The 26,216-nt window shown below is 38.6% G+C and overlaps 1 protein-coding gene across 5 annotated transcripts in view; it reads left to right on the forward strand.

The window, feature by feature from the left end:
* The window catches only part of LRRC49 (leucine rich repeat containing 49), a 205,067-nt gene that overhangs the window by 122,923 nt on the left and 55,928 nt on the right, over positions 1-26,216 (forward strand). For all 5 annotated transcript variants that reach the window (XM_036347684.1, XM_036347647.1, XM_036347658.1 and 2 more), the window contains 3 exons: positions 2,360-2,507; positions 17,534-17,617; positions 21,322-21,485. In XM_036347684.1, the coding sequence (XP_036203577.1) occupies positions 2,360-2,507; positions 17,534-17,617; positions 21,322-21,485 (396 nt within the window). The remainder of the gene's footprint in view (positions 1-2,359; positions 2,508-17,533; positions 17,618-21,321; positions 21,486-26,216) is intronic.

Genomic DNA, 26,216 nt, shown 5'->3' on the forward strand with positions numbered 1-26,216 from the left:
GATCGCAGGTCAGGCCTAGGGACCATACCTGCACATGAGTTTCATGCACTGGGCCTCTAGTATTTAATATGAGCCTAGAGAATTTTATAGTGCCAGAAAGTAAGGAAACATACACACACACACACACACACACACACACACACACACACACACATCCACATTAATGATGGGCATATGTCAAAGGGACATAGGAGCCAACTAAAAGAGGTTTCAGTGGCCAAAGCTGGAACAATTTGAACAATAAAACAAATAACATAGTATTAGATTGTAACCTAAATCTATATATATAAAAAGCCAGGGGCCGTCACATCTGAAACAACCAAATGGATGACTGAACAGGCTGAGTGGTGCGACAAGGCTGGCAGGGGGGTTAATGAGGGACGACCAAATGACTGAGCAGCAGGCTGCGTGGGGTGACCAGGCCAGCAGGGGGGTTAGTGAAGAACGACCAAACGACTGAACAGCAGGCTGTGTGGGGCAACCAGGCTGATGGGGGGGGGGGGCAGTTGGGGGCGACCAGTCCAGCAGAGGGGGACAGTGAGAGGCAACTAGGCCAGTGAGGGGGCAGTTGGGGCTGACCAGGCCGGTGGGGGGGTGGGCAGTAAGGGGCGACCATGCTGGCAGGGGGTGCCAGTTACGGGTGACCAGGCCAGTGGGGGGGCAGTTGGGGACGACCAGGCTGGCAGGGAGGGCAGTTAGGGGCAATCAGGTCGGCAGGCAGAGACAGTTAGGGGTGATCAGGCTGGCAGGGGGGCCAGTTAGGGGTGATCAGGAAGGCAGGCTGATGAGCAGTTAGGAGTCAGCAGTCCTGGATTGTGAGAGGGATGTCTGACTGTCGGTTTAGGATTGGGCCTAAACTGGCAGTTGGACATCCCCCAAGGGTCCTGGATTGGAGAAGGTGCAGGCTGGGCTGAGGGCACCCCCCTCCCATGCACAAATTTTGTGCATTAGGCCTCTAGTATAAAATAAATATTCTTGAATCCAAACTGATATACATAAATAAATGGTAGATAAAAGACAAACCTGCCAGAAAGAAGAATTTCAAATAATTTATGTAGATAGTTGACCCTCAAGGAGGGGAAACTGAACTTTCCATTCCTAACTATGGGCTGCCAATAATGACTTTCTTCCAACGAATTCAGGGGAGAGAAGAGTAAATTCACATTGGAGAAACCTGAAAAACACTACCTCAGCCAGGTTATCAAGGTCAACTTTAACAGTGATGTCATGTTAGTTAATAGTATGTACCTCAAGCCTTGTCTAATCACTAGAAAAACATCAGACAAATCCCAATAGAGGGGCATCCGACAAAATAACTGATAAGTATGCCGCAAAACGTCAAGACTGTCAAAAAACAAGGAAATTCTAAGAAATTGTCCCAACTAAAAGGAGCCTAAGTTGACATGACAACTAAACGTAATATGACATTCTGGGTGGGATCCTGGAACAGAATAAGAACAGTAGGTAAAAGCTAAGGAAGTCTGGATAAAATATGGACTTGAGTTAGTAAGAATCTATATCGTAAAAGGCCTGTGGCCATGATGCCGTAACGGCGTCACAACCAATGACTGGACTCACCAGGAGGTGCATTGATGGGTCCCGCGGTGGCCATGGTGTGGGGGACTCCTGGGTCCTGTGGTGGCCTCGGCAGGCAGGACTTCTGGAGCGTCACAGGGCACAGGCAGCATCCAAGGAGCATAGTGGGCCACTGGCAGCATCTGTGGAGTGTGCGAGGCTTCGCGAGGCAGCAGACATGGCCCTGATGGCAGGTTAGGCCTAGGGGACCCTACACATGCACAATTTAATCTATATTAATACTAGAGGCCCAGTGCATGAAATTCGTGCACAGGTAGGGTTCCTAGTGGCTGCCAGCTGCCAGCCGGGGCCTCCCTTCCCCTGGCTGCCTGCCGCCGCTGCCGACCGGGGCCTCCTTTTGCACCCGCCTTGGCCTGGTGCCACCCACTCACCTGCTCCACCATCCTGCCTCAGTCCCGCTCTCATCGGGGCCCATCACGGCCGGCAGCACCTCCACTGCTGCCCGCTGCCAGCACCATGTTGCCAATGCCCACCATTTTCCATGCCACCCCATGGTGGTCAGCATATGTCTAATTCCTGGTAGGTTGAACTCCCTCCTGTGCTTGGGGAAAATTTGCATATTAGCCTTTTATTATATAGGATTAGTTCATTGATTATTTTAAAAGTATACTATGCTAATATAAGATGTTAATAATAAGGGAAACTGGGTGGAGAGTATGTGGTAACTGTGCACTATACTCTCAGTTTTTCTGTAAATTTAAAACTGTTCTATTAAACAAATCAAAGTTTTGAAGGTCACAATAACTGTTTTCTGTCTCTACAGTTTTGAGAGCATTTGCTGCCTTGCTGACTCTCCTTCTCTCTCAGACATCACTTTTGATGGCAACCCCATAGCTCAGGAGCCATGGTACAAGCACACTGTTCTTCAGAACATGCTGCAGCTGCGCCAGCTGGATACAAGGAGAGTCACGGTGAGAGCTCCTCCAAGTGCTTACAGTCTGTTCTCCTTAGTGTGCATGAGGAAATTGGGTTTTATATTCTCTGCTTGAAGTGCTTCTTAATTTTAATAAACTAGGGATTATCATAAATGTAATTATGGTATACTTCAAAATTGTAATTGTAGATATTTTTACCACTTTCCCCCTATTCCCAATGTCATTGAATAGGGCTTTTTAAATTTCTATCCTTCTATTTAACTTAATTATTATGCTTGTTTTTCATTTTTGCTTAATATCTAACTAATAATTTACTTTGTAATGGGTAAGAATTCCATCGATAATGGTTAAGAACATAATGATTAAGAAAGCAAACTGTTTAAGTCTGAATCCTATTGTGACTATTTTCTATTTGTATACCTTCAGCAGTTTCCTTAACCTTTCTATACCTCATTTTCTCAAAGTAAAATGGGGGTCATAATTGTATTATGTTGTTAGTAAGGTAAAATAAACTATTGAACAAACCTTGGAACAGGGTGAGGCTTCTAGGAGGTATCATATGGAGTTGTTTTTGATGCTGTACCTCTCAAAGTAATTATCTCTTTTCTTACTCATTCTACTCCACTCTACCTATTCTACTTATAGGTTTTGATATGGCTCCTCATCTGAGTGAAATGCTGCATATGATATCTTGTTTATTGGTATACAATGTACATTAGCATATTTTGGGCTCCAAGAAGTTCTGGAAGAAAGAAACTTGCCTTAATTCATTTCATTGCATCCCAAGTTAATTTTAATATTTTATTTTCTCAGAAAAGTCCTTTAAATAATCTCAGACATAAGCTTCTACCTGTTTTCTTCTTAATGCTTCCAATATTAATGTGCATTTTGAGTGATCAGTTAAGTTATTCAATTGCCAGTTGACTCATGGCCTGTATACAGCTTCACAATGTGTGCAGTTTACATGTCTATCTCAGCAGTATTATGGACAGATAAGATGGCTAGCACAGAGTTAAGTGTTAATGAATCATGAATACCAGGGGTCTGGTAGGTTCTGCCTCTCTCTTTGTTCCAACATGGTTCTTTGTTCTCTCAGTTTGTTTAGATCTATACTGTCAACACTGTTTCATACTTTTACCCTATCTACATGTCTTTCTTAATTAGGCATCTTGGCTACTTCTCATTGTTCTTCCTGATGGAGTTGATATGAGTGGGGTAAGAGGTGAAGCTAACCCATTTATATAAATTAGTACTTAATTATGTACAGTAAATCCTTGATTTTGTGGACCTCAATTTAACAGACTTCGGATTTAACAGGCAGAATTTCTGGTCCATATGTCATAGGTGAAAATTAGCACCCTGTTAATTTTTTAATGCTTTTAACCAAGATTTGCTTATAATTAAACTAACAGGTTGTTTTCTGTTTTAATTCACTGTTATTTTTAACAAATTTTAGCAAATAGGCCGAATGTTGGAAAAAAACACTGTAGTAATTTCACCAACATAAATAAATATTACATATCTACCACTATAGTCTACAGCTCTTAAACAATGTTCAGCAAATGATTAGCAATCACACCGAATTATGTAGACAAAACAGGTATTTGGTTCTGTTGTTGTGTGGCATGACTTTCTGTGCAGTTTAATGCAGGCCAGCTGATACTCCGATGTGCACATGCCCCAGCTGTGTGCATTTGTTTACTCTCAGTGATTGGTGAATGCATGCATTAACTAGATCTATTCAGTTTAAATTTAAAATTACTGTAATACCTACAGAAAACTTTTCTGTGAAATTAAACTTTTCATACATACTTTAATTACACAAACATGTTTACACTAGAGGCCCAATGCATGAAATTCGTGCAAAAGTAGGCCTTCCTTCCCTTCAGCCACCGGCACACACCCAGGACCCGGGCTTCCTTCTGGCTGCTGGCAGGCACCCGGGACCCGGTCTTTCCTCCTCTGGCCACCAGCTGGCACCCAGGACCCAGGCTTCCCTCCGGCCCTTGCTTTGTCCGGAAGGACATCCTGAATGATGTCCGGTCTAATTAGCATATTACGCTTTTATTATCATAGACTAGAGGCCTGTTGCACTAAAAGATTCGTGAGATAGGCCTTCCCTTCCCCTGGCTGCCGGCACCGGTTTTCCTCCAGCACCTGGCACCCAGGCCTTTGCTCCAGCCTGAGATGCCTCCAAGCCTCTTGCGGCTCTGGTGGCCGGAGGCGCCTCCAAACCTCTCACAGCTTCGGGGGCCAGAGGTGCCTTCATCGGCCGGAGACGCCTCCAAGCCTCTCGCGGTTCCGGCGGCCAGAGCCACCTTCAGTCTTGGCTCCGCCGCTTCGCACCTATGTATGCAAATTAACCGCCATCTTTGTTGGTGGTTAATTTGCATATCTCGATGATTAGCCAATGGGAGGTGTAGCGAAGGTACAGTCAATTTCAATCTTTGTCTGTTATTAGATAGGATAAGTGAAAACAGGTAAACCAACTAATTGTCAATTTTTTAACATGTGTATTTGGAAAACCTACTTTATTATATAACAGACTTTAGGCTTTAATGGACATCCCCTCACCCAAATTAGTCCATTATATAAAGGTTTTACTGTATTGTGCTTCTTATAATGAATTTATGTCAGTTTTGTCTACATAACTAATGTCCATACAGAGCAGAAACCATTCTTCCTTTTCCTTGTCTAATACATACAAGTGTTCTGCACATGGTTCTTTTCTTCTCTATCTCACTCAATGCAGAAAATGTAATAATGTTCAATAAAGATTTGCTGGTTCAGTGATATTTACCCACTTCTATGCCTTAAATAAAGGAGAATAAAACTGTATATAGTCACTGTTCTTGTACAGTCCATAGAGTATGTTTGCCTGGTGAGAAAATGGGGGAAAATCACCTGGGGTGGGAGCAGGGCCAGCTGTCCTGCTAAATACAGAGCAGCAGTCCTTTACATCTGCTCTTCCACTGTTCATTTTAGAAATTTAAAAAACTCTTACATGGAAACAATCTCAAAGTTACAGAGAATTTGTACATACAGTACAAAGAACTTTTTTTTTCTTGTACTGTTGTCAGACATGGACCAGGACCAAGGCAGGTCTGCCAGGCCAGTCTGGAAATGGGTCCTTGCAAAGTTGCAGAAAAAGCATTTCGGGGACTCATGCATAGGAGGAGTTGAGGTATAGTGGCAAGATTTATTGGAGAGGCATGTACGGCATAGATGCCCCTCCAGAAGCTGCTGTACTGCCTCATTCATGACCAGGTGGGTCAGCTTCATCTCACTGTGGAGGAAGTGTAACCTATGGAGCCACACGTCCTCACTTGTCCTCACTCAGGAGAAGGGCCAGGACCCAGACCTGCCGTGCCATTACCCTGGCATTCAAGGCTCTAATAGTCTAGCACAGTGGTTCTCAACCTTCTGGCCCTTTAAATACAATTCCTCATGTTGTGACCCAACCATAAAATTATTTTCGTTGCTACTTCATAACTGTAATGTTGCTACTGTTATGAATCGTAATGTAAATATCTGATATGCAGGATGGTCTTAGGCGACCCCTGTGAAAGGGTCGTTCGACCGCCAAAGGGGTCATGACCCACAGGGTGAGAACTGCTGGTCTAGCACCAGCAAGGCAGTGTGTGTCTCGGGTCTTTGTTCAGCTTATATTTTCTTGGGCTTGAGAGAGAGCAGGCTTTTTTTCAAACACTCCAATCTTGATTCCAAGAAGATGGTCTACGGAAAGAGAGGAAGGGAGAGGTATAGAGAGTTAGAAATATCAGAGGGGAGAAACCAAGATGGTGGCATAGGTTAACACCGGAGATTGCTGCCTCGAACAACCACTTCTGAGATATAACTAAAGAACAGAACGGACATCATCCAGAACCACAGGAAGGCTGGCTGAGTGGAAATTCTACAACTAGGAGGAAAGAGAATATCATACCCAGACTCAGAGGAGGCGCAGTGCTGAAGTGAAATACTCAGGTGCGGAGTGCGCGCGCAGAGCGGGCTGGCGGTGGAGGGCGCGGTTGTTGTTTTCAATTGGGAGGGAGTTTCAGACTCTGAGCTCCAGATCCGGGCGAGTCTCTGGGGACCCAAACTCAAACGGGAGAAGCGGGACTGTCTGGCTTCAATCGGAACTCGAAGGCAGCTTTCTCTCCGAGGTTTGCAGCGGTTGCTGGGACTCTGAGAGGCAGAGCACCTAGGGACAGAACTGAGAGCAGCCATAACTGCTTGCTCCGCCCGCCCTGTAGATCCCCTGGGACCCGCCCCGCCCAGGCCCTACGCAGAGCCATTTGCCAGATAGCCTCAGGCAAATGCTAGATTAGCACCGCCCTAGAGATCCAGCACAGACACTCTCCCACTGCAGACACAGCTGACTCTCATAGCCAGTTAGCCTGGAGGTCAAATCACCCCTGGTATTGCCGACAACAATCAAGGCTTAATTACAACAAGACTGCGCCCAAAGACCACTAGGGGGTGCACCAAGAAAAGATAAAAAAATGCGGAGACAAAGAAACAGGATGCAAATGTCAGAAATGGAAGATATAGAGCTCAAAACCACACTTTTAAGGTCTCTCAAGAATTGTCTAGAAGCTGCCGATAAACTTAGTAAGGCCCTCGAAAAGACTGGTGAGACCGCCGATAAATGTAGTGAGATCCTCAAGAAATCTAATGAGACCCTCGATGTTGTGGTAAAGAACCAACTAGAAATTAAGCATACACTGACTGAAATAAAGAATATTATACAGACACCCAACAGCAGACCAGAGGAGCGCAAGAATCAAGTCAAAGATTTGAAACGTGAAGAAGCAAAAAACACCCAACTGGAAAAGCAAAATGAAAAAAGAATCCAAAAATACGAAGATAGTGTAAGGAGACTCTGGGACAGCTTCAAGCGTACCAACATCAGAATTATAGGGGTGCCAGAAGATGGGAGAGAGCAAGATATTGCAAACCTATTTGAAGAAATAATGACAGAAAACTTCCCCTACCTGGTGAAAGAAATAGACTTACAGGTCCAGGAAGCGCAGAGAACCCCAAACAAAAGGAATCCAAAGAGGACCACACCAAGACACATCATAATTAAAATGCCAAGAGCAAAAGACAAAGAGAGAATCTTAAAAGCAGCAAGAGAAAGACAGTCAGTTACCTACAAGGGAGTACCCATACGACTGTCAGCTGATTTCTCAACAGAAACTTTGCAGGCCAGGAGGGAGTGGCAAGAAATATTCAAACTGATGAATACCAAGAACCTATAACCAAGATTACTTTATCCAGTAAAGCTATCATTCAGAACTGAAGGTCAGATAAAGAGCTTCACAGATAAGGAAAAGCTAAAGGAGTTCATCACCACCAAACCAGTATTATATGAAATGCTGAAAGGTATCCTTTAAAAAGAGGAAGAAGAAGAAAAAGGTAAAGATACAAATTATGAACAACAAATGCACATCTATCAACAAGTGAATCTAAAAATCAAGTGAATAAATAATCTGGTGATCATAATAGAATCAGGGACATAGAAAGGGAATGGAGTATTCTTGGGGGGGAAAGGGGTGTGGGAGATGCGGGAAGAGACTGGACAAAAATCGTGCACCTATGGATGAGGACAGTGGGTGGGGAGTGAGGGCGAAGGGTGGGGCGGGAACTGGGAGGAGGGGAGTTATAAGGGGAAAAAAGAGGAATAAATGTAATAATCTGAACAATAAAGATTTAATTAAAATCAAACAAACAAACAAACAAACAAAAAACACTCCAATCTTGTTCCTAATTCTTCTCTGGCTTGTGCTGGGCCCTCCCCCCTATCCAATCCCTTTCCTTAATCATCCAGGTTTCCATACCCTTATCCTACCTTGTCCTTTTCCCAAATTTTCCCAGGCTAGACTCGTCTCCTTTATGGTGGCCACTTTGGCTCCTACTGCAAATGCCTCATAGTTTTGCCTCATCATCTGGCTTCTGTGCATGCCTCAGGAGGAGAATTTCCCCCTTTCTGTTTCACCCCTTTCCCTGGTTTAATCTGTGGGAAGGGGCTGGTACTTCCCTGGGAGATTGGAAAGCTGGTTCTTCCTCCCTACTCAGGGGGAAGAAGGGATGTTAACCCCCTGGGCAGGGCAGTTTGGCTATCCCCTGCATCTGGAAGCCGAAGACTCCTAGTTAATCCAACTTAACTAGATGTCTGGCTCCCTTCTCTTTTGTTAATATCTTACTAGCTGCCTACTGTAACAGAACCACTTGAGAGTAACTTGCTGACTTGATTCCTCAACAACCCTGGACACATTAGTGTGTATTTCCTATAAGCAAAGACATTCTCCTGTGTAAACACAATATAACCAATGAAATCAGGAAATGAATATTGAATAATTACTAGGGTCGAATTCTCACACCACTTTCAATTTTAGCAATCATATCAACAATATTTGGTATAGCAAAATGATCCAGTTTGGAATTATTCATTTGTGGGGGCTAAAAAATATTAACACTTTTCCTTCTTCTGGCTGGGCCAATAACCAAACAGATACAGATTAACAGTAGAATATGAAAGTTTAATATATGTGCATAGGGAATTTACATAGGCATGAGAATTACATGAAAATTCCAAAGACAGTGAGGCAACATTGGATATATAAAACATTTTTGGACAAAGGAGAAGGGGATAAGGGGGAAACAGGGAATTATATTTCATAAATAAGAATGGATGATTTACAGGGAGTTGAGGAGGAGGGAACACACTTGGCCTTAAAATCCTAGCCAGGAGATTCAGAAACAGTGGGACACAGGGTATCCACCTGCCTGAAGCCCTCTTATTTACCATACTTACTTCAAATTAGGCAGCATACTGCGCTGTCCTTCCTGAAACAGGTTTCTCTATCTGAATAGCTTGAGTAGGAAAGGGGGAGGGTCAAAGATTCTTTCTGAGTCTTTTGTTTCTTAGTAAACACCTTAAATTCAATACATTGGAAAGCAGCTTTGGGGTGGCGGAATTTGGTCCCTTCACATTACATGTAGATGCATTTTATTGTCATGTCTCTTTTTCAGGCACAGTTCCTCAATTCTTTTTTGGGGGGATTTCATGACTTTAGTATTTATGAAGATTACAGATCAGTTATTTTGTAGAATGATCCTCAATTCAGGTGTTGTTGTTGTTGTTTTTTTCATATTTCCTCATGATTAATTTTTAGCTACAGATCTTTGGGATAAATATCACAAGTGATTTTGCATTCTTCTCATTGCATCCTGTTAAATGATGTGTAACTTTTATTTATCCCTTTACTGATATTGTTCACTTTAATTAAGATGATGTCTTCCAGGCTTCTCCATGTGAAGTTACTGCTTTTCTTTTGTAATCCAATTCCTCATAAAAATTTCAATTTATTTATATTGGGATGGACCATGTTATTTAGTTCACTTTTTGTTTATAATTTTATAGTAACTTTACTGTGGAAAGAATATACCTTTTAAAGATTTGCAGTAAGAGGGTTGGCATACAATGCCTATGAGCTGGTCACCTGTTTTTGTAAAAAAGTTAGATTGGGACACAGTCATGTTCATCCATTTGTTCCTGGCGAGACAGTGAGACCACGGTTCTTGTCTTCTTGAAGAAAATATTTCAATCAAGAGAAAAGGTAAAGCAAACTAGGTAAGAATTTATTGGCCACAGTGAAAACATACTTAGGACAGTGAAACAAGAAAGGGCATAGAAGAAGTAACAGGAGAGCCTAGGCTGGGCTGCTTTGGTTCACTGAGAAGTCAGAGAAAAGGCAGCCTTAGAGACAGGTTCAAGGGATTAGCCCAGGACCAGCTGCTGCTGCCCATTGCTCCCCTGGTTGCAGTCTCCTGAGTCCTAGAGGGAAGAAAGGAGAAGGGAATGGCATGGGCATGCTCCCCTGGGTGAGAGCTTGCATTTGGGTCCTTCATCCTGAACATATTTCTCTCTCTCTTGCAGGTGGATCTCTTAGAGGAGATCACAGGGGAGGGTCTCAATAGACTAGTCATCAGCTTTACAAATGTGCTCTTTCAGGGTGACGGTCTTCATTGATTAGTTGGGGCCAGGGCAGGGGGTCATTATTCAATGCAGCTGGTCTTGTGGCAGCAAGGGCATCACTTGTCCGCTTTTACTGCTTTTCTGGGCGTGGAGCTGAAATATATCTGAGGCCTAGATCTTATCTTTAGGGAGGTAAAGGACAGGGGGCCTAAACCACATTGCCAGTGATATGAAATGTCAGAGGGTCTGAACCGCAAGACCAACAAAATGAAAGGTCAGGTGGTCCAAACTAAAGGACTATTGATGTGCTAGGGGAGGATAGGTCACCCTGGAGGCGAGGTTCTTGTTTTCCCAGGTTTGCTCCTTGCTAGGCATCTGAGGCTTTCTGCCCTGTGACCTTCTGTATCTGACCCATCATCCTTGCTCTGCTCATATGTGTCTAACTGCCTATAACACATTTATATACTATCTATGTCTGCTTTGATGCTGCAATAGTAAAATTGAGTAGTTGCTAAAGAAACTATATGGTCTACAAGCCTAAAATGTTTACCATCTTACTAGAAAAGTTTGCTGATATCTGTTCTATAATAATTTTTTCTCTTTAAAAATGATATCTTGCTTGAATTTTATGTAATTTATAATGTAAACATTCTAGCTGAGGTGAATTACACAGACATTTAAGGAACTTCTGTGAACGAGGGCTGTGGTTCCCAAACTGTGCCAAAGATGCTGAAGTGAACTCACAGTGGCACTGTGAAACACTTTTTAGTTTTAAGGAAAACACAGTGATATTTGGTATCTATGAGTTACTGAAAAACTTCCAGCTCAAGGTAGTTTACCATTTCAACATTAGATCACACTATATTTCTCTCTCTGGCACCATATCTTTTCAAAGCTGACTTTTCAGTGGTTATTGTGATCAAAACAAATGCCATGCCGAATTAGTATGGAACAGGAAATGGGGGTGGCAGTGTCAGATCTAATTCCAGGGTTGGAGAAGTTGTCCAGTGCCCCACAGGTACACCTGTTCCATTGGTATAAGTAATTGTGGTTATTTAAGAGTGATTTATTTTTTCTTTCAGTTTATATATATTATTGTTTTCAAATGGCTACTAAGTTGCTAGAACATGAAGACTTGTTAAGTTGCTTCCTAACTATAGTAAACAGAGCTTTTTTGTTTTAACTTAGAGGCACTGTGCAAAACTTTCTGAGACATTCTTAGTCACTTTGAACTGAAAAGTTTCTGTACTAGGGTCTATGTTAGATACTAGATATGGTAAGATCAGACTTATAATCTCTGCCCTCCCATTAACTTACAGTCTAATGCAGAGGCAGTCATGCAGCTTGATTATAATTCAAAATGACTAGTTAGATAAGATAGACTGATGGATATTTGTATGTACACACACACACACACACACACACACACACACACACACACAGCACAGTCATATTGAAGAGCAAAGCACTCTACCAGAGAAATAGGGTAAGTTCCAAAGGAGAAATACTTGAGTCTTGAAGATGGCAAAGAAGAAGGAGGAAGTATGTGTGAAGAATGTTACAGGGAGTGAGAAGGTGTGCCAAATGCAGAGGGGTGCTGAGAGACTATAGCAACTGATAGCAGTTCAACATGGCTGAGTACATGGGGGAGACTAGCGGGAGCAAAGGCTATCTGACAGGCAAGGACTAGGCCGTGAAAGGCATTTTATATCATAATAAAGTGGTTAGATTTTTGTCATGATCATAAAAAAAGCTCTTGAAGAGTTTAAGGTAGTTAAATTGGAATTGCCTATGAAAGAGATTATTTCTCTGAGTAGCAGCCCAGAGGATGAATTGGGGAGGATGGGTCGGGTGGTGAGATGAGAAGCAGGGAGATAGTCAGGGTTAAGAGCTTCTAGGGCTCCAATCCAGCGGAGTGGCAAGAGATAATGTGGTGCTAAGAGGTAATATGAATTGTTGGCTTCAATGCCTGTTTTGCTTTAACAAGAATGGCTTTTAGTATGTAAAGAGTAGAAATAAATATTAATAAGGTAAAAGTGAGGCCTAGAATAGGTGAATAAATAAGTTTGAATTCTGACCCGTCTAGAACAGGGGCTGACAAACTTCATCTGTAAGGACCTAATTAGGCTTTTGGGGCTATACAGGCTCCGTTGAAAACTACTCAGCTCTGTCATTGTGGTGTGAGAGCAGACATATACTACAATTCATAAGTAAATGAGCATGGCTATGTTCCAGCAAAACGTCATTTACAAAAACAGGTGGCAGATTAGATTTGGCCTGTGGGCTAGAGTTCACCAATCCTTGATCTAGAACACTGAAGAGACATAGTGAATGAATTGGTAAACCACTGAAAGTTATTTCTGAGAAGCAGTGTGGAGTAATGTAGTAGCCAGAAAGTAAGGTAAACTAATCTGTCTTTTTATCAAAGAAGGAAAGAATGTAAGTTCCACAAATTGTAATAATAAACTTGATGTTGATTATGAAAGAAAACTAAATTAGATTATTACAAGAGGGGTTGTACTTAAGGAATTGATCACTAGGAGGCAGCATTAGTTCACTAAAAACAATTTACACCAAGGTCATTTTTCTATTTTAGATATTATAAATAGCCCCTTTCAGAAGAGTGCTATAGATAGATAGTGTTTTAGTACTTAAGCAAAGTACTTGACAAGTCTTTTATGAGATCACTTTGGATATATTGTATGACAACATGGTTAAATGGATTTGTGGTTCAGGCATACCTATAGAACATGAATTAATTGATTAATGCCAGCCTATAGAGAAATCTGTATTTGTAGGCCATGAGGCTTTTCCTCGTGCCCATTCTATTTAACATTTGTGATTAATGACTAGATGATGATGACAATATTTATTTTATTCTGATAAAGTATGTGAATGACAGAAACTGGAGAAGTTAGAGATCCTGATATATTGGTTGATCAAATCAGAATCTTAAAAGTAGACATAAGGATGATACTGCAGGTCTTCAGATATTTTCACAATTATCCAATAAGAGAAAAGACACAATTTTGAGAGGCTAGAACAAGGACCATTGTATAGAAAATTCTAGGAGACAGAATTTTCTCCTTTTTATTTCTAAGGCTGTATGTTCACAATTCTGAAACAGACACAATGCCTAAAGTCTTCACCTCACACCCACATTTAGTTGGCTTAATATGAACTTATTTACAATTTGCTCACCAAAAAGTGGTATCGTCTACCTGAAGCAGAAGTGAGTTTTTTTCTCACTCCAATGATGTGGTCCCCGTTACTAATGCTTATCAATGTGTTCTGGTTCTCCTCCTCTCTTTGACATATGGAAAGACGATAGTTCCTTTCCTCTTGCAGTTAGGTGTGGTCATGCAATTTGCTTTGGCCCATGAGATGTGAGCAGAAGTAATGTATATAATTTCCAGTCAGAAGCATTTAAAAACTTACGTGTGATTTTTCCATGCCTTTCTTCCGTGGTCATTGTGGAAGCATATGATGAATTGAAGATATTCTCAGATCACAATACCCAGGAGTACTTAGCCAATTTAGGGAGGACAGTGGTAGTGTTCTTGCATGATCAAGAAATAAACTTTCCTTATTGTAAGCCAGTGTAAGTTGTGAAGTTGTTATAACAGCATAACCTAGCCTGCTCTGGCTTCTACCTCCTTTGGTATTTAACAACTAATAGCCCTGGGCCAATAGAAGTCAGGTGACAGGGCTTCTAATGTTGAATCTGACATTAACTATGACCCTAGAAAAATCAGTTTTCTCTGTAAAACAAAATTCTTTGAATGAAAAATATGGACCATCTCTTCTAGACAAAAACACTGTGACTTTAAAATCTGTTCTAATGCTTGATATAGTCAAAGAAAACAATGCCTTTTATCTGTTCTATTGTTTTAAACTATAGGGTTAAAAGCCCACATTGCCATTTACTTTTTTAATGCCACATAAATTGCTGTCTGTATTAGTTAGGACCATTTTATTATTTAGTTTGGAACAAACTTCTCATATAACACAAGCATTGTTTTTAGACCCTTAATAATCTACTAATAGAGTATAATCCAGGTTATCAAACATCTATTGAATCACTGTACTTCTTTGAAATCATTCCTATAATAGAATGATTTCTGGATTCTCTATTTCTATAATAGGTCTCCAAGACAAACTGAAATATGGAAAAAAGTTGATTTTTTAATATTTTTTTGAGTCCCAGCTAGATTCCTTTCTTTTGCTACATAAAGGGTTTGGCTTTGATCCCAGAAATTGAACTATTATCATGAAGATGCCAGAATTTCACTCTTTCTTCATCTTAGCAAGAGTTCTAGCTTATCTTTAAAATTAGAGGTTTGTTTTTTGTTTCTAAGTTTAGTTACTCTATAAGTATTTGGGCTGAAATACAGATATCATATATATAAATTCCTTAAAACACTCAATATTTGAATTGATTTGGCATCTATCCAGTTTCCCTAGGTTTGGCTTTCCTTTGAAAGCCCTACTGTCTTTAATAGAAGCTCAGATTCTTTTGGAAACTCTGATGGAATCACCTCTTAAGTATGTGTAGGACGTGCTCCATACAGCTTCCAGTGCTGTTTGAAATTGGCTCTTTAAACAACCAATGTGTTTCTAGTTCACATTTTATAGATGAGTCAACAATTGAACATCAGTATAACTTGCTCTTTAAAAAGTTTGTTCTGAAATAGTTTATACTAAATTGGCACCAAATCAGTATTTACTGAACAAAAGAATTTAATATAAGTATTAATCTAGCTATTTTGTGATGTTAGGAATCAAGGTTTTGAATTTTTATTTAGTTTATTTCTCCTCATTCTCTCCATTCAGCCTTACATTAAGAATAAGTATATTCCATATTGTAAAAGACACTTTAAATTCCCTCAAAATCACATTAAATTTCTGTTCCCTTTTAAACAACTAAATCATATGGCAGATTACTACTGAATGCTAACCTCACCTTTTTTATCTCTCTAAAATCAGTAAAATGCATTTAAAGATATCCTTATTATAAACATTATTAGTTCCATTTCTTACAAGACATGGCTTCTGGTCCTGATTCTAGTTCTGTCACCAGCTGTGTGACCTTATAAAAACTGCTCCAAAATTACTTCTCAAAGCACCATTTTCTCATTTCTAAAAGGAGAGGCTTCCAGTGGATGCATTTTTAGTCTCCTTTTTAACGCTGTGATAGTTTCTCTTTGTGCATGTTCAGTATACTTCTTTAGTCTAGGTCTTTCTTTGTTTTCAGAAGCATTTATAATGGCTCACTCTCTAGACTACATTTTCATGGCCCCTTTGACCTTACTTAATTTTAATATAACGGATAGTAACCTATGTATACTGGTCAAAATAGACCAGATAATCTACAGTAATGATTTATCTAACCTCAGTAGATTAAAATAACAAAGTTTATTTCATGTTAATACTAATTGCCTGCCCATAGTATGTGGTCCCAGAACATGTCTGTGTGTTGTCCTCATTCCAGGACCAAGACCTTCGAAGTACCCATTATCTGAAGCTTTGCAGATTCTGTGACAGAGGCGAGAGAGAAATAGCTGTACCAGACATGTCTCTGAAAGCTTCCACCTAGAACTAAACATGTCACTTTTGCTCACGTGGCATTGGTCAAAGCAAGTCAATGTCCACACTTAACTTTGAGGGGCAGATGTCCTATCTCACGATGTGGCCTGGGTGTGGGAAGACACAGGAATATTTGGTAAACAGCTCATATGACTATTCATCATGTTACTTCTGATAGAAATACAAATTAGTACTACATTTATGGAGGGAAATTTGCAAATGTATCAAAAGCTCTAGAAATATGTTTGTCACTTTATTTAGCAGTTATAGTTTTAGGTAATTATTGAACAAATATACAAAGATGTATATTCAATAATTCATTCTTTAAGTATATGTTTATTGAATATCTATTATGTGCTCGGAGCTGACATGTTCTATACCTTTATGGAGCACTTTGGGGTAAGAGAGTGGAGAGATAGTGCCAGAGATAATTCAAATGAAACAGGTTACTAGTAAGTGTTGTTCAGGGTGCTATGAAAGCATATAAGAACATTTCTTCTGACCTACTTTTCAGTCATCTGATCCTCTCTTCAGCTGTGTAAAATATACTCTGCAACCCCTTCCCCCTGAATTTTTAATTTCCGTTTTTGTAACTTTTCACTTTTGAAAGAGATCTCCTTCAAATGTGCTAAATTGATCTTTTATAGTTTCCTATCTCTGAATATACTTTCAAACTTGTTTTTTATGAAGAAATTGTTTTCTCAAATTGGGACATAATTTTGAATGTCCATAAATCTTTTGATAATAATAAAGTTACATGGTTATAATTTACTGTTAAATTTTGGTAATCTTCAGGGGGAAAATGTGATTAAGATAGTGTATACAGATTACAACTTTTAAAAATTTGTTCATAGTGAATATTGTAAGGTAATAGAGAAATGATAAAATTTGAGTTAGGGTGTTGAGATTATGACTTATTTTTAAAATTTTTCTAAGCTGTCTATAATATTATTTAACAGTTTTTAGAATTTAAGAAATTAGGCTGGCCAAATCAATTTAAAAACAAAGTAAAAGGAATGATATTAATTGAGAATAATTTGTTAATATCAATGGAGAGTTTTAAAAGGCTTTCACTCTTATTTATCATTAAATAAAACTCTGATTTGCAGCCATAAATAAAATCAAAATTGTTAGAAATATCATTTTGATCCTTTTAATCTTCATAATAAAAAATTTAAGTCTTTCTATGTGGAACTATTGTGCCCAGTATGCTAAGAAAACTTATACAAGCTGTTCCCCTCTTTTTTCTTCTCATTATTTTGCCCTCTTGTATTAACTAGATTTGTCTCACCCCCATAGTTGGGAGTAGAGTTAAGACTGCAGTTTTTTTAAGAATACAGAACAAAATAAAGAAGACCATGATAACTTTCTTTGAGGGCATAGTTTATATTAGTTAAGTTAGTATGCCTCTCACAAAGAAAACCAGACTTACAGAACCAAAGATATTTAACATAAAAGAGATTAAATGCTTAATAATTTTTTAAAATTTCTTTAGGAAGAAGAAAGGCGTATGGCATCTGTTGTAGCCAAAAAAGAGGAAGAGAAGAGGCGGGAAAGTCATAAACAATCCTTGCTTAAGGTATTTTCTCCCATAGCTGTATGCATGTGTGTGCTCATATCCACTGCATTGAAGCCAGCTAGTCAGCCAGAAAAGTGATTTCCAACTCTAAAATGTTCATTCCTATCAATAGAATGTTTTTTATAAACACCCCTAAAACTTTTATAAGTTTACTACCTATAAATAAACTTGTACTTCTGAAATACTGTATAATATACATTATAAAACTCATGCAAAAGCTATTTTAAAAGGAAGAAATAAAAATAAATATACTAGAAGTTATCATTTGTTTCCATACAAGTGCATCGCCTGTGTTTCCTCATGGCATTTAAAGTTCTAAATTTGAAAACTTTCTGTTAGCTTCTCTGTTACAGATTTGGTAAAGATTTTGAGAAATACAGGAATTGAAATTTGTTATAAACTGGTTTTAAGCGATTCAACATATCAGACATTTCTTTCCTTAAATAAAATGTTTTATTTTAAAATATTTTATATTAACATTACAATGTATAATAAAGACAGCGGAAAGCCTGTGTCTTGTATTATGCTTTCTGCTGTACTCTAAAACTAAGAATATCACTCTGATGATCACTACTCATTTGTGTCTTACCTAGGTGCTTTTCTTTTTAAAAGGGGACATATGTAATACTTTCAACAATAAAGATAAAATTTTTTTTTTAAATATATTTTATTGATTTTTTACAGAGAGGAAGGTAAAGGGATAGAGAGTTAGAAACATCGATGAGAGAGAAACATCGATCAGCTGCCTCCTGCACATCTCCTACTGGGGATGTGCCCGCAACCCAGGTACATGCCCTTGACCGGAATCGAACCTGGGACCCTTCAGTCCGCAGGCCGACGCTCTATCCACTGAACCAAACCGGTTTCGGCAAGATAAAATTTTTAAAAAAATTAAATTAAAATGGTGTTCAGAATTCAAAAAATGACTACTAGGGATGTCAAGTTGTATATAATAAACTTATGAAACAAGAAAACTTGTGTGTGGGGGGGGGTGTTTTAAATGTTGTGTATCTTGGGCTATGGATTACACACAGGTATATGCATTTGTCAAAACTAATCAGAGTACATGTTAATCTGTGTCTTTTACTCTACGAAAACTACTCTAAAATGAGCAAAAAAGAAAAACAACTTGGTCCCAAGCCCTCTCAGCTCAGCACTAATACTTCAAAAGTAATTAGAGCCATTACTCTGGATACTAACATTTTTGTCACCTGCTGTTATCTCTAACCTGCTGACTCCTCCCCACCTTTGTTTCCCCTCATTCCATTAATTAAATGTGCTTTCCCCCCTCTTGACATCTTTACCGTTTTATTGATTTAGCCAATAAGATTTTAGTTTTCCCTGTAATGGAATATCCCTAATGGTTGGCCAAAAACACATTGGCTTATAGGGAATATAGTTGTAGGCAGTATTTTTTAAAAAAATTCCTTATTGTTTAAAGTATTACATAAGTCTCCTTTTTTCCCCATTGACCTCTCCCCAGCCACTCCCACCCCCAGCACATGCCCTCACCCCCCTAGTGTCTGTGTCCATTGGTTATGCTTATATGCCTGCATACAAGTCCTTTGGTTGATCTCTTATCCTCCACCTCCTCCCCTCCCCTCCCCTTGTGGGCAGTATTTTTTAAATTTGAAGGCACAAGGTTTACCATTGCCAGATACTAATACTGGCAAACTGCCTAACTGGCTCATTTATAAAAAGTAGTATTTCCTGCCATGCCACTGCTGCTGTCAGATGCATAAGTGAATGAGTGAATAAATGAACAAAAATACATAAATAACTATTTCTCTCTGTCAACCTCCAGTTGGCCAGAAAACCAAATGCATAGAGCCCTCATGATAGCCACTCTCCATTAACCCACTGTCCCCGTCTCTTTCAAAGTAGTCTTGGAAATGAATAGAAATAATGGCACTGCTTAGGTTAAAAATTGGATTATCCCAGTCATCTGCAAATGACTGAAACAGAATTTCTTAAGGTCAGATGGCTTTTTATTATAGATTTTGGGGGAAAATTTACAGTTGAATAGTAGATTCCTACTTTAGATAAGGAGGGCATACAGAAAATGTCAAAAAGTCTCAGAAGTATATCTGAAATATCAAGCAATAGAAAAAAATGCTAAAATTAGAAATAGACTTTTTAAAAATTTAGTTTTAATTACCTTTGTCATTGCTTTTTACTCATATTCAGTGCCATTTCTACATGCTAAAGATAACCAAATATAGGCACAGAGGTGGAACTAAAAGTAATTATTCTACACGTACACATGCCCTGAGTAAATGGGCAAAAACCTTCCTAAGGGGAAGGGAAAGTGTCTGTTTTCAGCTTCTGATCTAATTAATATGCCATATAATAATATTAACTTTTTATAGTATAGAATAGAATAGATTAGTGATTATTTTCCCCAATACATTTATATAAGTTGACTAGAAACATTTTAACATGGCAGTTTCAGTAGTCCAGAACTAATTTTTCGACAGGTTTCTGTGAGAGAATAGAGCCCCAATGCCCTAATCAGTGGTTCTCAAAGTGAAGTTCATTAGCAAATTCAAGAACCCCACCTGAAACTCACTAAATCAGAATGGGGTTTGAGCTAGCAATTAATGTTTTAATAAGCTCTCCATGACTTAAGGCCCTCTAAAGTTTCAGAATCACTCCCCTAAAGTATCCAATCCATATAATGAATTAAATGCTTTAATCTTCATCTAGGAAGGCACTAGTTACCTAGAAATATTCCAACTTAGTACCATTTCTTTTAGTAGTTTGTACATAATTACTAATTTTCAAACATTGTAATTTATACTGTGAAGCTTGGAGCATTAATCAATTCCTCGCCTTTTCTCCCCCCACTGAGGTTATTTCATCATGTTAGTCCTAATTACTGGGCAGGAAAATTAAAATACTATTCAGTTTTTCTTTCTGTGTTTAACACAAAGGTATGTAAATTTCTGTTAAATTAAAATTTCAGATAACACTTAAGTATATAAATTTCTGTTAAACTTTCAGGTAGTGAAATTTTTATATCTTCAATAGGAGTAATTATTGTTTGTATATGTTTCTTTTTCTTTAAGGATGATAGACAATTATTAAGGTGTTTAAATGCACAAGGTAAATAAAGGCCAGTTGTACTTTGTTTTAGAATAATAATTTGACCCGGCTGGTGTGGCTTACTGATTGAGCATTGACCTATGCTTTGGGAGGTCACGGTTCAATTCCTGGTTGCAGGCTTGATCCCCAGTAGGGGCCATGTAGGAGGCAGCTGATCAATGATTCTCTTTCATCAATGATATATCTCTTTCTCTGTCCCTCTTCTTTCCTCTATGACAGCCGTGGGGAAACTACAGCCTGCCGGCCGGATCCGGCCCATTTGAAATGAATAAAACTATTGAAGAAAAAGACCTTACCCTTTTATGTAATGATGTTTACTTTGAATTTATATTAGTTCACACAAACACTCCATCCATGCTTTTGTTCCGGCCCTCCGGTCCAGTTTAAGAACCCATTGTGGCCCTCGAGTCAAAAAGTTTGCCCACCCCTGCTCTATGAAGTCAACACAAATATATTTTAAAAAATACAAATTTGATAGCTACTTTTAAGGAATAGACTCCCTTTAAAAGTGTGATAAGTAGTACAAACAGTATGCACTTTGGATATTCCCCTACTGCAAAAATTGCTTTATGAACCTGTTACAATAAACTTTTTCACAGGAGAAGAAAAGGTTAACAATTAACAACATAGCACGACAGTGGGACTTGCAACATCGAGTAACCAATATTGCTGCAAATCAAGATAGAAAAAATTCTGACTCTCCTTCTCTGGACCCCTGTCAGATGGATGGGAGCACCACCTCTGCATTTCCAGAGGAAACAGGGTATGCAATGGTATTCTTTCCAGATACCAGTCTTTGAAGACATGAATTTGAAGCAGAAATGGGAAGCCATTTAACAATAGTTTTCATAAGAAAACCACTGAACTTAGAAGTTTATATTTAAAAGTTAAGATGGAATTATTGAAAAAACAACTGACTACTAGTTAAAAATAAAACAAAACACTTTCAGTGTTTTTTTATTTGTCATAGGAAAAAATATAGGTTACTTAATTTAGCCAATGAGACCCCCTACCTGCCTCACCTATTTTATCCTGTCTCCTACTGCAGCCTCAGTGACTTTCAGTTCAGTTACTTCCAGCCTTTCTCCTGCAAACAGTTGTCTTCTCCCCTGACACCATTTCCCTGCCTGACTTCCCCCACCCTATCCTAGCTTTAACTCCAACTCAGCCTGGAGGTCTTAAATTTAGACTTCATATCCCCTGGAAAGCCTTCCCCAACTACTTCCCCCAAATACCCTAGATCAGATACCCCTTTTATCTCTCAGTATTCTGCACTTTGCCTTCTTAGCACTTACCATAACCATAATTAAATGAGTAGTGGATAATTATTTCAGATCTGCTTTTCCCACTAGAACAGCGGTTCTCAACCTGTGGGTCATGACCCCTTTGGGGGTCAAACGACCCTTTCACAGAGGTCGCCTAAGACCACTGGAAAACACATATATAATTACATATTGTTTACAGTAGCAAAATTACAGTTATGAAGTAGCAACGAAAATAATTTTATGGTTGGGGGTCTCCACAACATGAAGAACTGTATTAAAGGGTCGAGGCATTAGGAAGGTTGAGAACCACTGCACTAGAATATAAGTTTCAAGAGAAAAAGAATCCTGATGCTCTTGACCTATATGGTATCCCCATCAGCCAGCGCAAAACCTTACTCCTTAACTAGTAGTATTAAGCAATTCAGCATAAAAACTGAATAATTACTCCAGTTTTGTTTTATAATATCTCTCTATTCCTGTGGCTCAAAACCTCTTTTCTCCAATGACACATGTCATATAATTTATATCTCCTGGTTTATGAGCAAATCTGAATACACTATCTAGACTTTGCACATTTCTCTTCCTCTTAAGCAAGCACATTGGAATCAAGTAAGTGAGAGAGACATAAAGCATATATATCTTTATAGTTTATTTATAATTTAAAATATGTATGTATAAAATTTTAAAATAAAGCCTAAAAATTGGATGAAATTTCAATTTTTTTCAGGTGATGAAGCACATATTTCAAACCAAATGTAATGTAGTTTTTTTATGTCAAGTTTTTAGCTCCTATTCTTTAAGCTTTTTATAAAATAAATAATGTAATAAAGAAAGTAATTTAAGAGGCATTAGAATAATATTTTGGAAGTTTTCTGATGTTAAAGAGTCTGATATGTATTTAGACAAACTTACAAATTTTTAGTTATAGAATTATTATATGTTGATCAATGTATTTTCTTCAGTTCTCTTAGGTATTCACATGTATAGCTTTTCAGCTCTTTTAATTAAAAAAAGTCAGGCCATAAAAAATAGAAATTCTATTCTCTGGCCAGGTGGCTCAGCTACTTGGAGTGCCTTCCCATACACCGAAAGGTTGCAGGTTCGATTCCTGTTCAGGCCACATACCTACGTTGCATTTTCAATCCCCCATCAAGGCATGTACAGGAGGCAACTGATCTATGTTTCTCTCTCCTCTCTTTCCCTTACTCTCTCTAAAAAAGCAATGGGAAATATCCTCAGGGGAGGATTAAAAAAAAGAATAGAAATTCTAATTAAGTGATAATTTATATGACAAATATATCATTCTAATATCACGTAAACATGTCAAAATCTTATTTTACTTGTTTAGAACTATAATACTTTATAAAGTTAAAACTTTATATCATTGGTCTTTAGATTTATGAAATACTGCATAATTTCTCTTTTTAAAAAAAATATTTTTCCTGTCTTCCTTAAGGTTTCCTAGTTCTAAGTTTATCCAAATAATCTTGCAAATTTTATTCTAAAATTTTAATAAGGTTTTAAAAGTTAGTCCTATAATACATCAAATTTATTTTAATATGGTGTTAAGAGTCTAACTTGATTTTATTTCAGATGACAAGTCAATTTGCTAATAATAGCATTCCTTGATTATTATTCCTATTTTTTAATGAGAATGCCATTTTCATCTTATATTAAGGTCCCGTAAATATATGGTTATACTTCTGGACTTTCTGTTCCATTTCACAATCTATTTAATATGTTTTAATGCCAATACCAGACTGTTTTGATTAAATTAATTTTTTAAAAAATATTTTTTATTGATTTCAGAGAGGAAGGGAGAGGGAGGGAGAGAGATAGAAACATCAGTGATGAGAGAGAATCATTGACTGGCTGCCTCCTGTTCACCCCACACCGGGAATCAAACCCGCAACTCAGGCATATGCCCTGACAGCAAATCGAACTGTGACCTCCTGGTTCATAGGTTGACACTCAACCACTGCGCCGTACTGACGGGGCAACTATAGTAGTTTTGTAGGAAGTTTTAATATCCGGGAAATCTGCTTTCACTATTCAACATTTTAATTCTCACACACTTTCTGGCATATGAACTATAAAATTATTTAATCTAAATAGAAACGTTAGAATCTTATTCAAATGTGCTTAATCTCATTTAAGTTATTCATTTCAGAAGGATTGACATTCTTAGGATAATAAATTATCACTTTAAAAATCATGGTATATCTCTTCATTTTGTCAGGTCTTATTTGGTATTCAGAGGGAGCTAACTGGGTAAGTGTTGAAAGGTTGAAGGAAAATTATGAGTAGCTAAGTGAGTTTACAGACCATGAAATTATGGCAACTGTAGTCTGAATTGTTAAGTGTGTATTCCAGGAACACATAATAGCTAGGTACCACAGTAGAGAAGTTAAATGCCTGATAAAAAATAATAAGGAGAGCCCTAACCGGTTTGGCTCAGTGGATAGAGCGTTGGCCTGCGGACTGAAGGGTCCCAGGTTCAATTCCAGTCAGGGGCGTGTACCTTGGTTGCGGGCACATCCCCAGTAGGGGGTGTGCAGGAGGCAGCTGATTGGTGTTTCTCTTTCATCGATGTTACTAACTCTCTATTCCTTTCCCTTCCTCTCTGTAAAAAATCAATAAAATATATTTTTTTAAAAAATAAGGAGATATAGGATCAAAGATGAGGAATAAAAATTTTAAGTATAATGACAAAAGAAAGAAATGATGGGCCATATGGTCTAGGCTAGATTTTTGAGGAATAAAATATACTAGTAGTTTGTTGATTTGTTGATGGTAGCCATTCTGACAGGTGTGAGATGGTACCGCATTGTCGTTTTGATTTGCATCTCTCGGATGATTAGTGACTTTGAGCATGTTTTCATATGTCTTTTGGCCTTTCTTCTGTCTTCTTTCAAAAAGTGTCTATTTAGGTCCTTTGCCCATTTTTTGATTGGGTTGTTTATCTTCCTTTTGTTAAGTTGTATGAGTTCCCTGTAAATGTTGGAGATTAAACCCTTATTGGTGATAACTTTGGCAAATATGTTCTCCCATGCAGTGGGCTTTCTTGTTTTGTTGATGGTTTCTTTTGCTGTGCAAAAGCTTTTTATTTTGATGTAGTCCCATTTGTTTATTTCCTCTTTAGTTTCCATTGCCCTAGGAGCAGTATCAGTGAAGAAATTGCTTCAGCATATGCCTGAGATTTTGCTGTCTGTGGATTCCTCTAGTATTTTTATGGTTTCCCATCTTATGTTTAAGTCCTTTATCCATTTTGAGTTTATTTTTATGTATGGTGTAAGTTGGTGGTCTAGTTTCATTTTTTTTGCATGTATCTGTCCAATTTTCCCAACACCATTTACTGAAGAGGCTGTCTTGACTCCATTGTATGTTCATGCCTCCTTTGTCGAATATTAATTGAGCATAGTGGTTTGGGTCAATTTCTGGGTTCTCTATTCTATTCCATTGATGTATATGTCTGTTCTTGTGCCAGTGCCAGGCTGTTTTGAGAACAGTGGCTTTGTAATAAAGCTTGATATCTGGTATTGAGATCCCACCTACTTTGTTCTTCTTTCTCAGGATTGCTGCAGCTATTTGGGGTCTTTTTTTATTCCAGATGAATTTTTGGAATGTTTGTTCTAGGTCTGTGAAATATGCCGTTGGTATTTTAATGGGGAGTGCATTGAATCTATAGATTGCTTTGGTAGTATGGACATCTTGATGATGTTGATTCTACCAATACATGAACACAGTATGTTCTTCCATCTGTTTATGTCTTCCTCTATCTCCTTTTTCAGTGTCCTGTAGTTTTCCGTGTTTTACCTCCTTAACAAGTGCTGGCGAGGATGTGGAGAAAAAGGAACCCTTGTGCACTGCTGGTGGGAATGCAGACTGGTGCAGCCACTGTGGAGAACAGTATGGAGTTTCCTCAAAAAACTAAAAATAGTACTCCCATTTGACCCAGTAATCCCACTTCTAGGAATATATCTCAAGAAACTAGAAACACCAATCAGAAAGGATATATGCACCCCTATGTTCATAGCGGCACAATTCACCATAGCTAAGATTTGGAAACAGCCTCAGTACCCAAGAGCAGATGAGTGGATTAAAAAACTGTGGTACAGCCCTAGCCGGTTTGGCTCAGTGGATAGAGTGTCAGCCTGCAGACTCAAGGGTCCCAGGTTCGATTCCAGTCAAGGGCATGTACCTTGGTTGCAGGCACATCCCCAGTAGGG

The sequence above is a fragment of the Myotis myotis genome, unplaced genomic scaffold (genome assembly GCF_014108235.1).
Source record: "Myotis myotis isolate mMyoMyo1 unplaced genomic scaffold, mMyoMyo1.p scaffold_m19_p_1, whole genome shotgun sequence".
NCBI lineage: Eukaryota > Metazoa > Chordata > Mammalia > Chiroptera > Vespertilionidae > Myotis > Myotis myotis.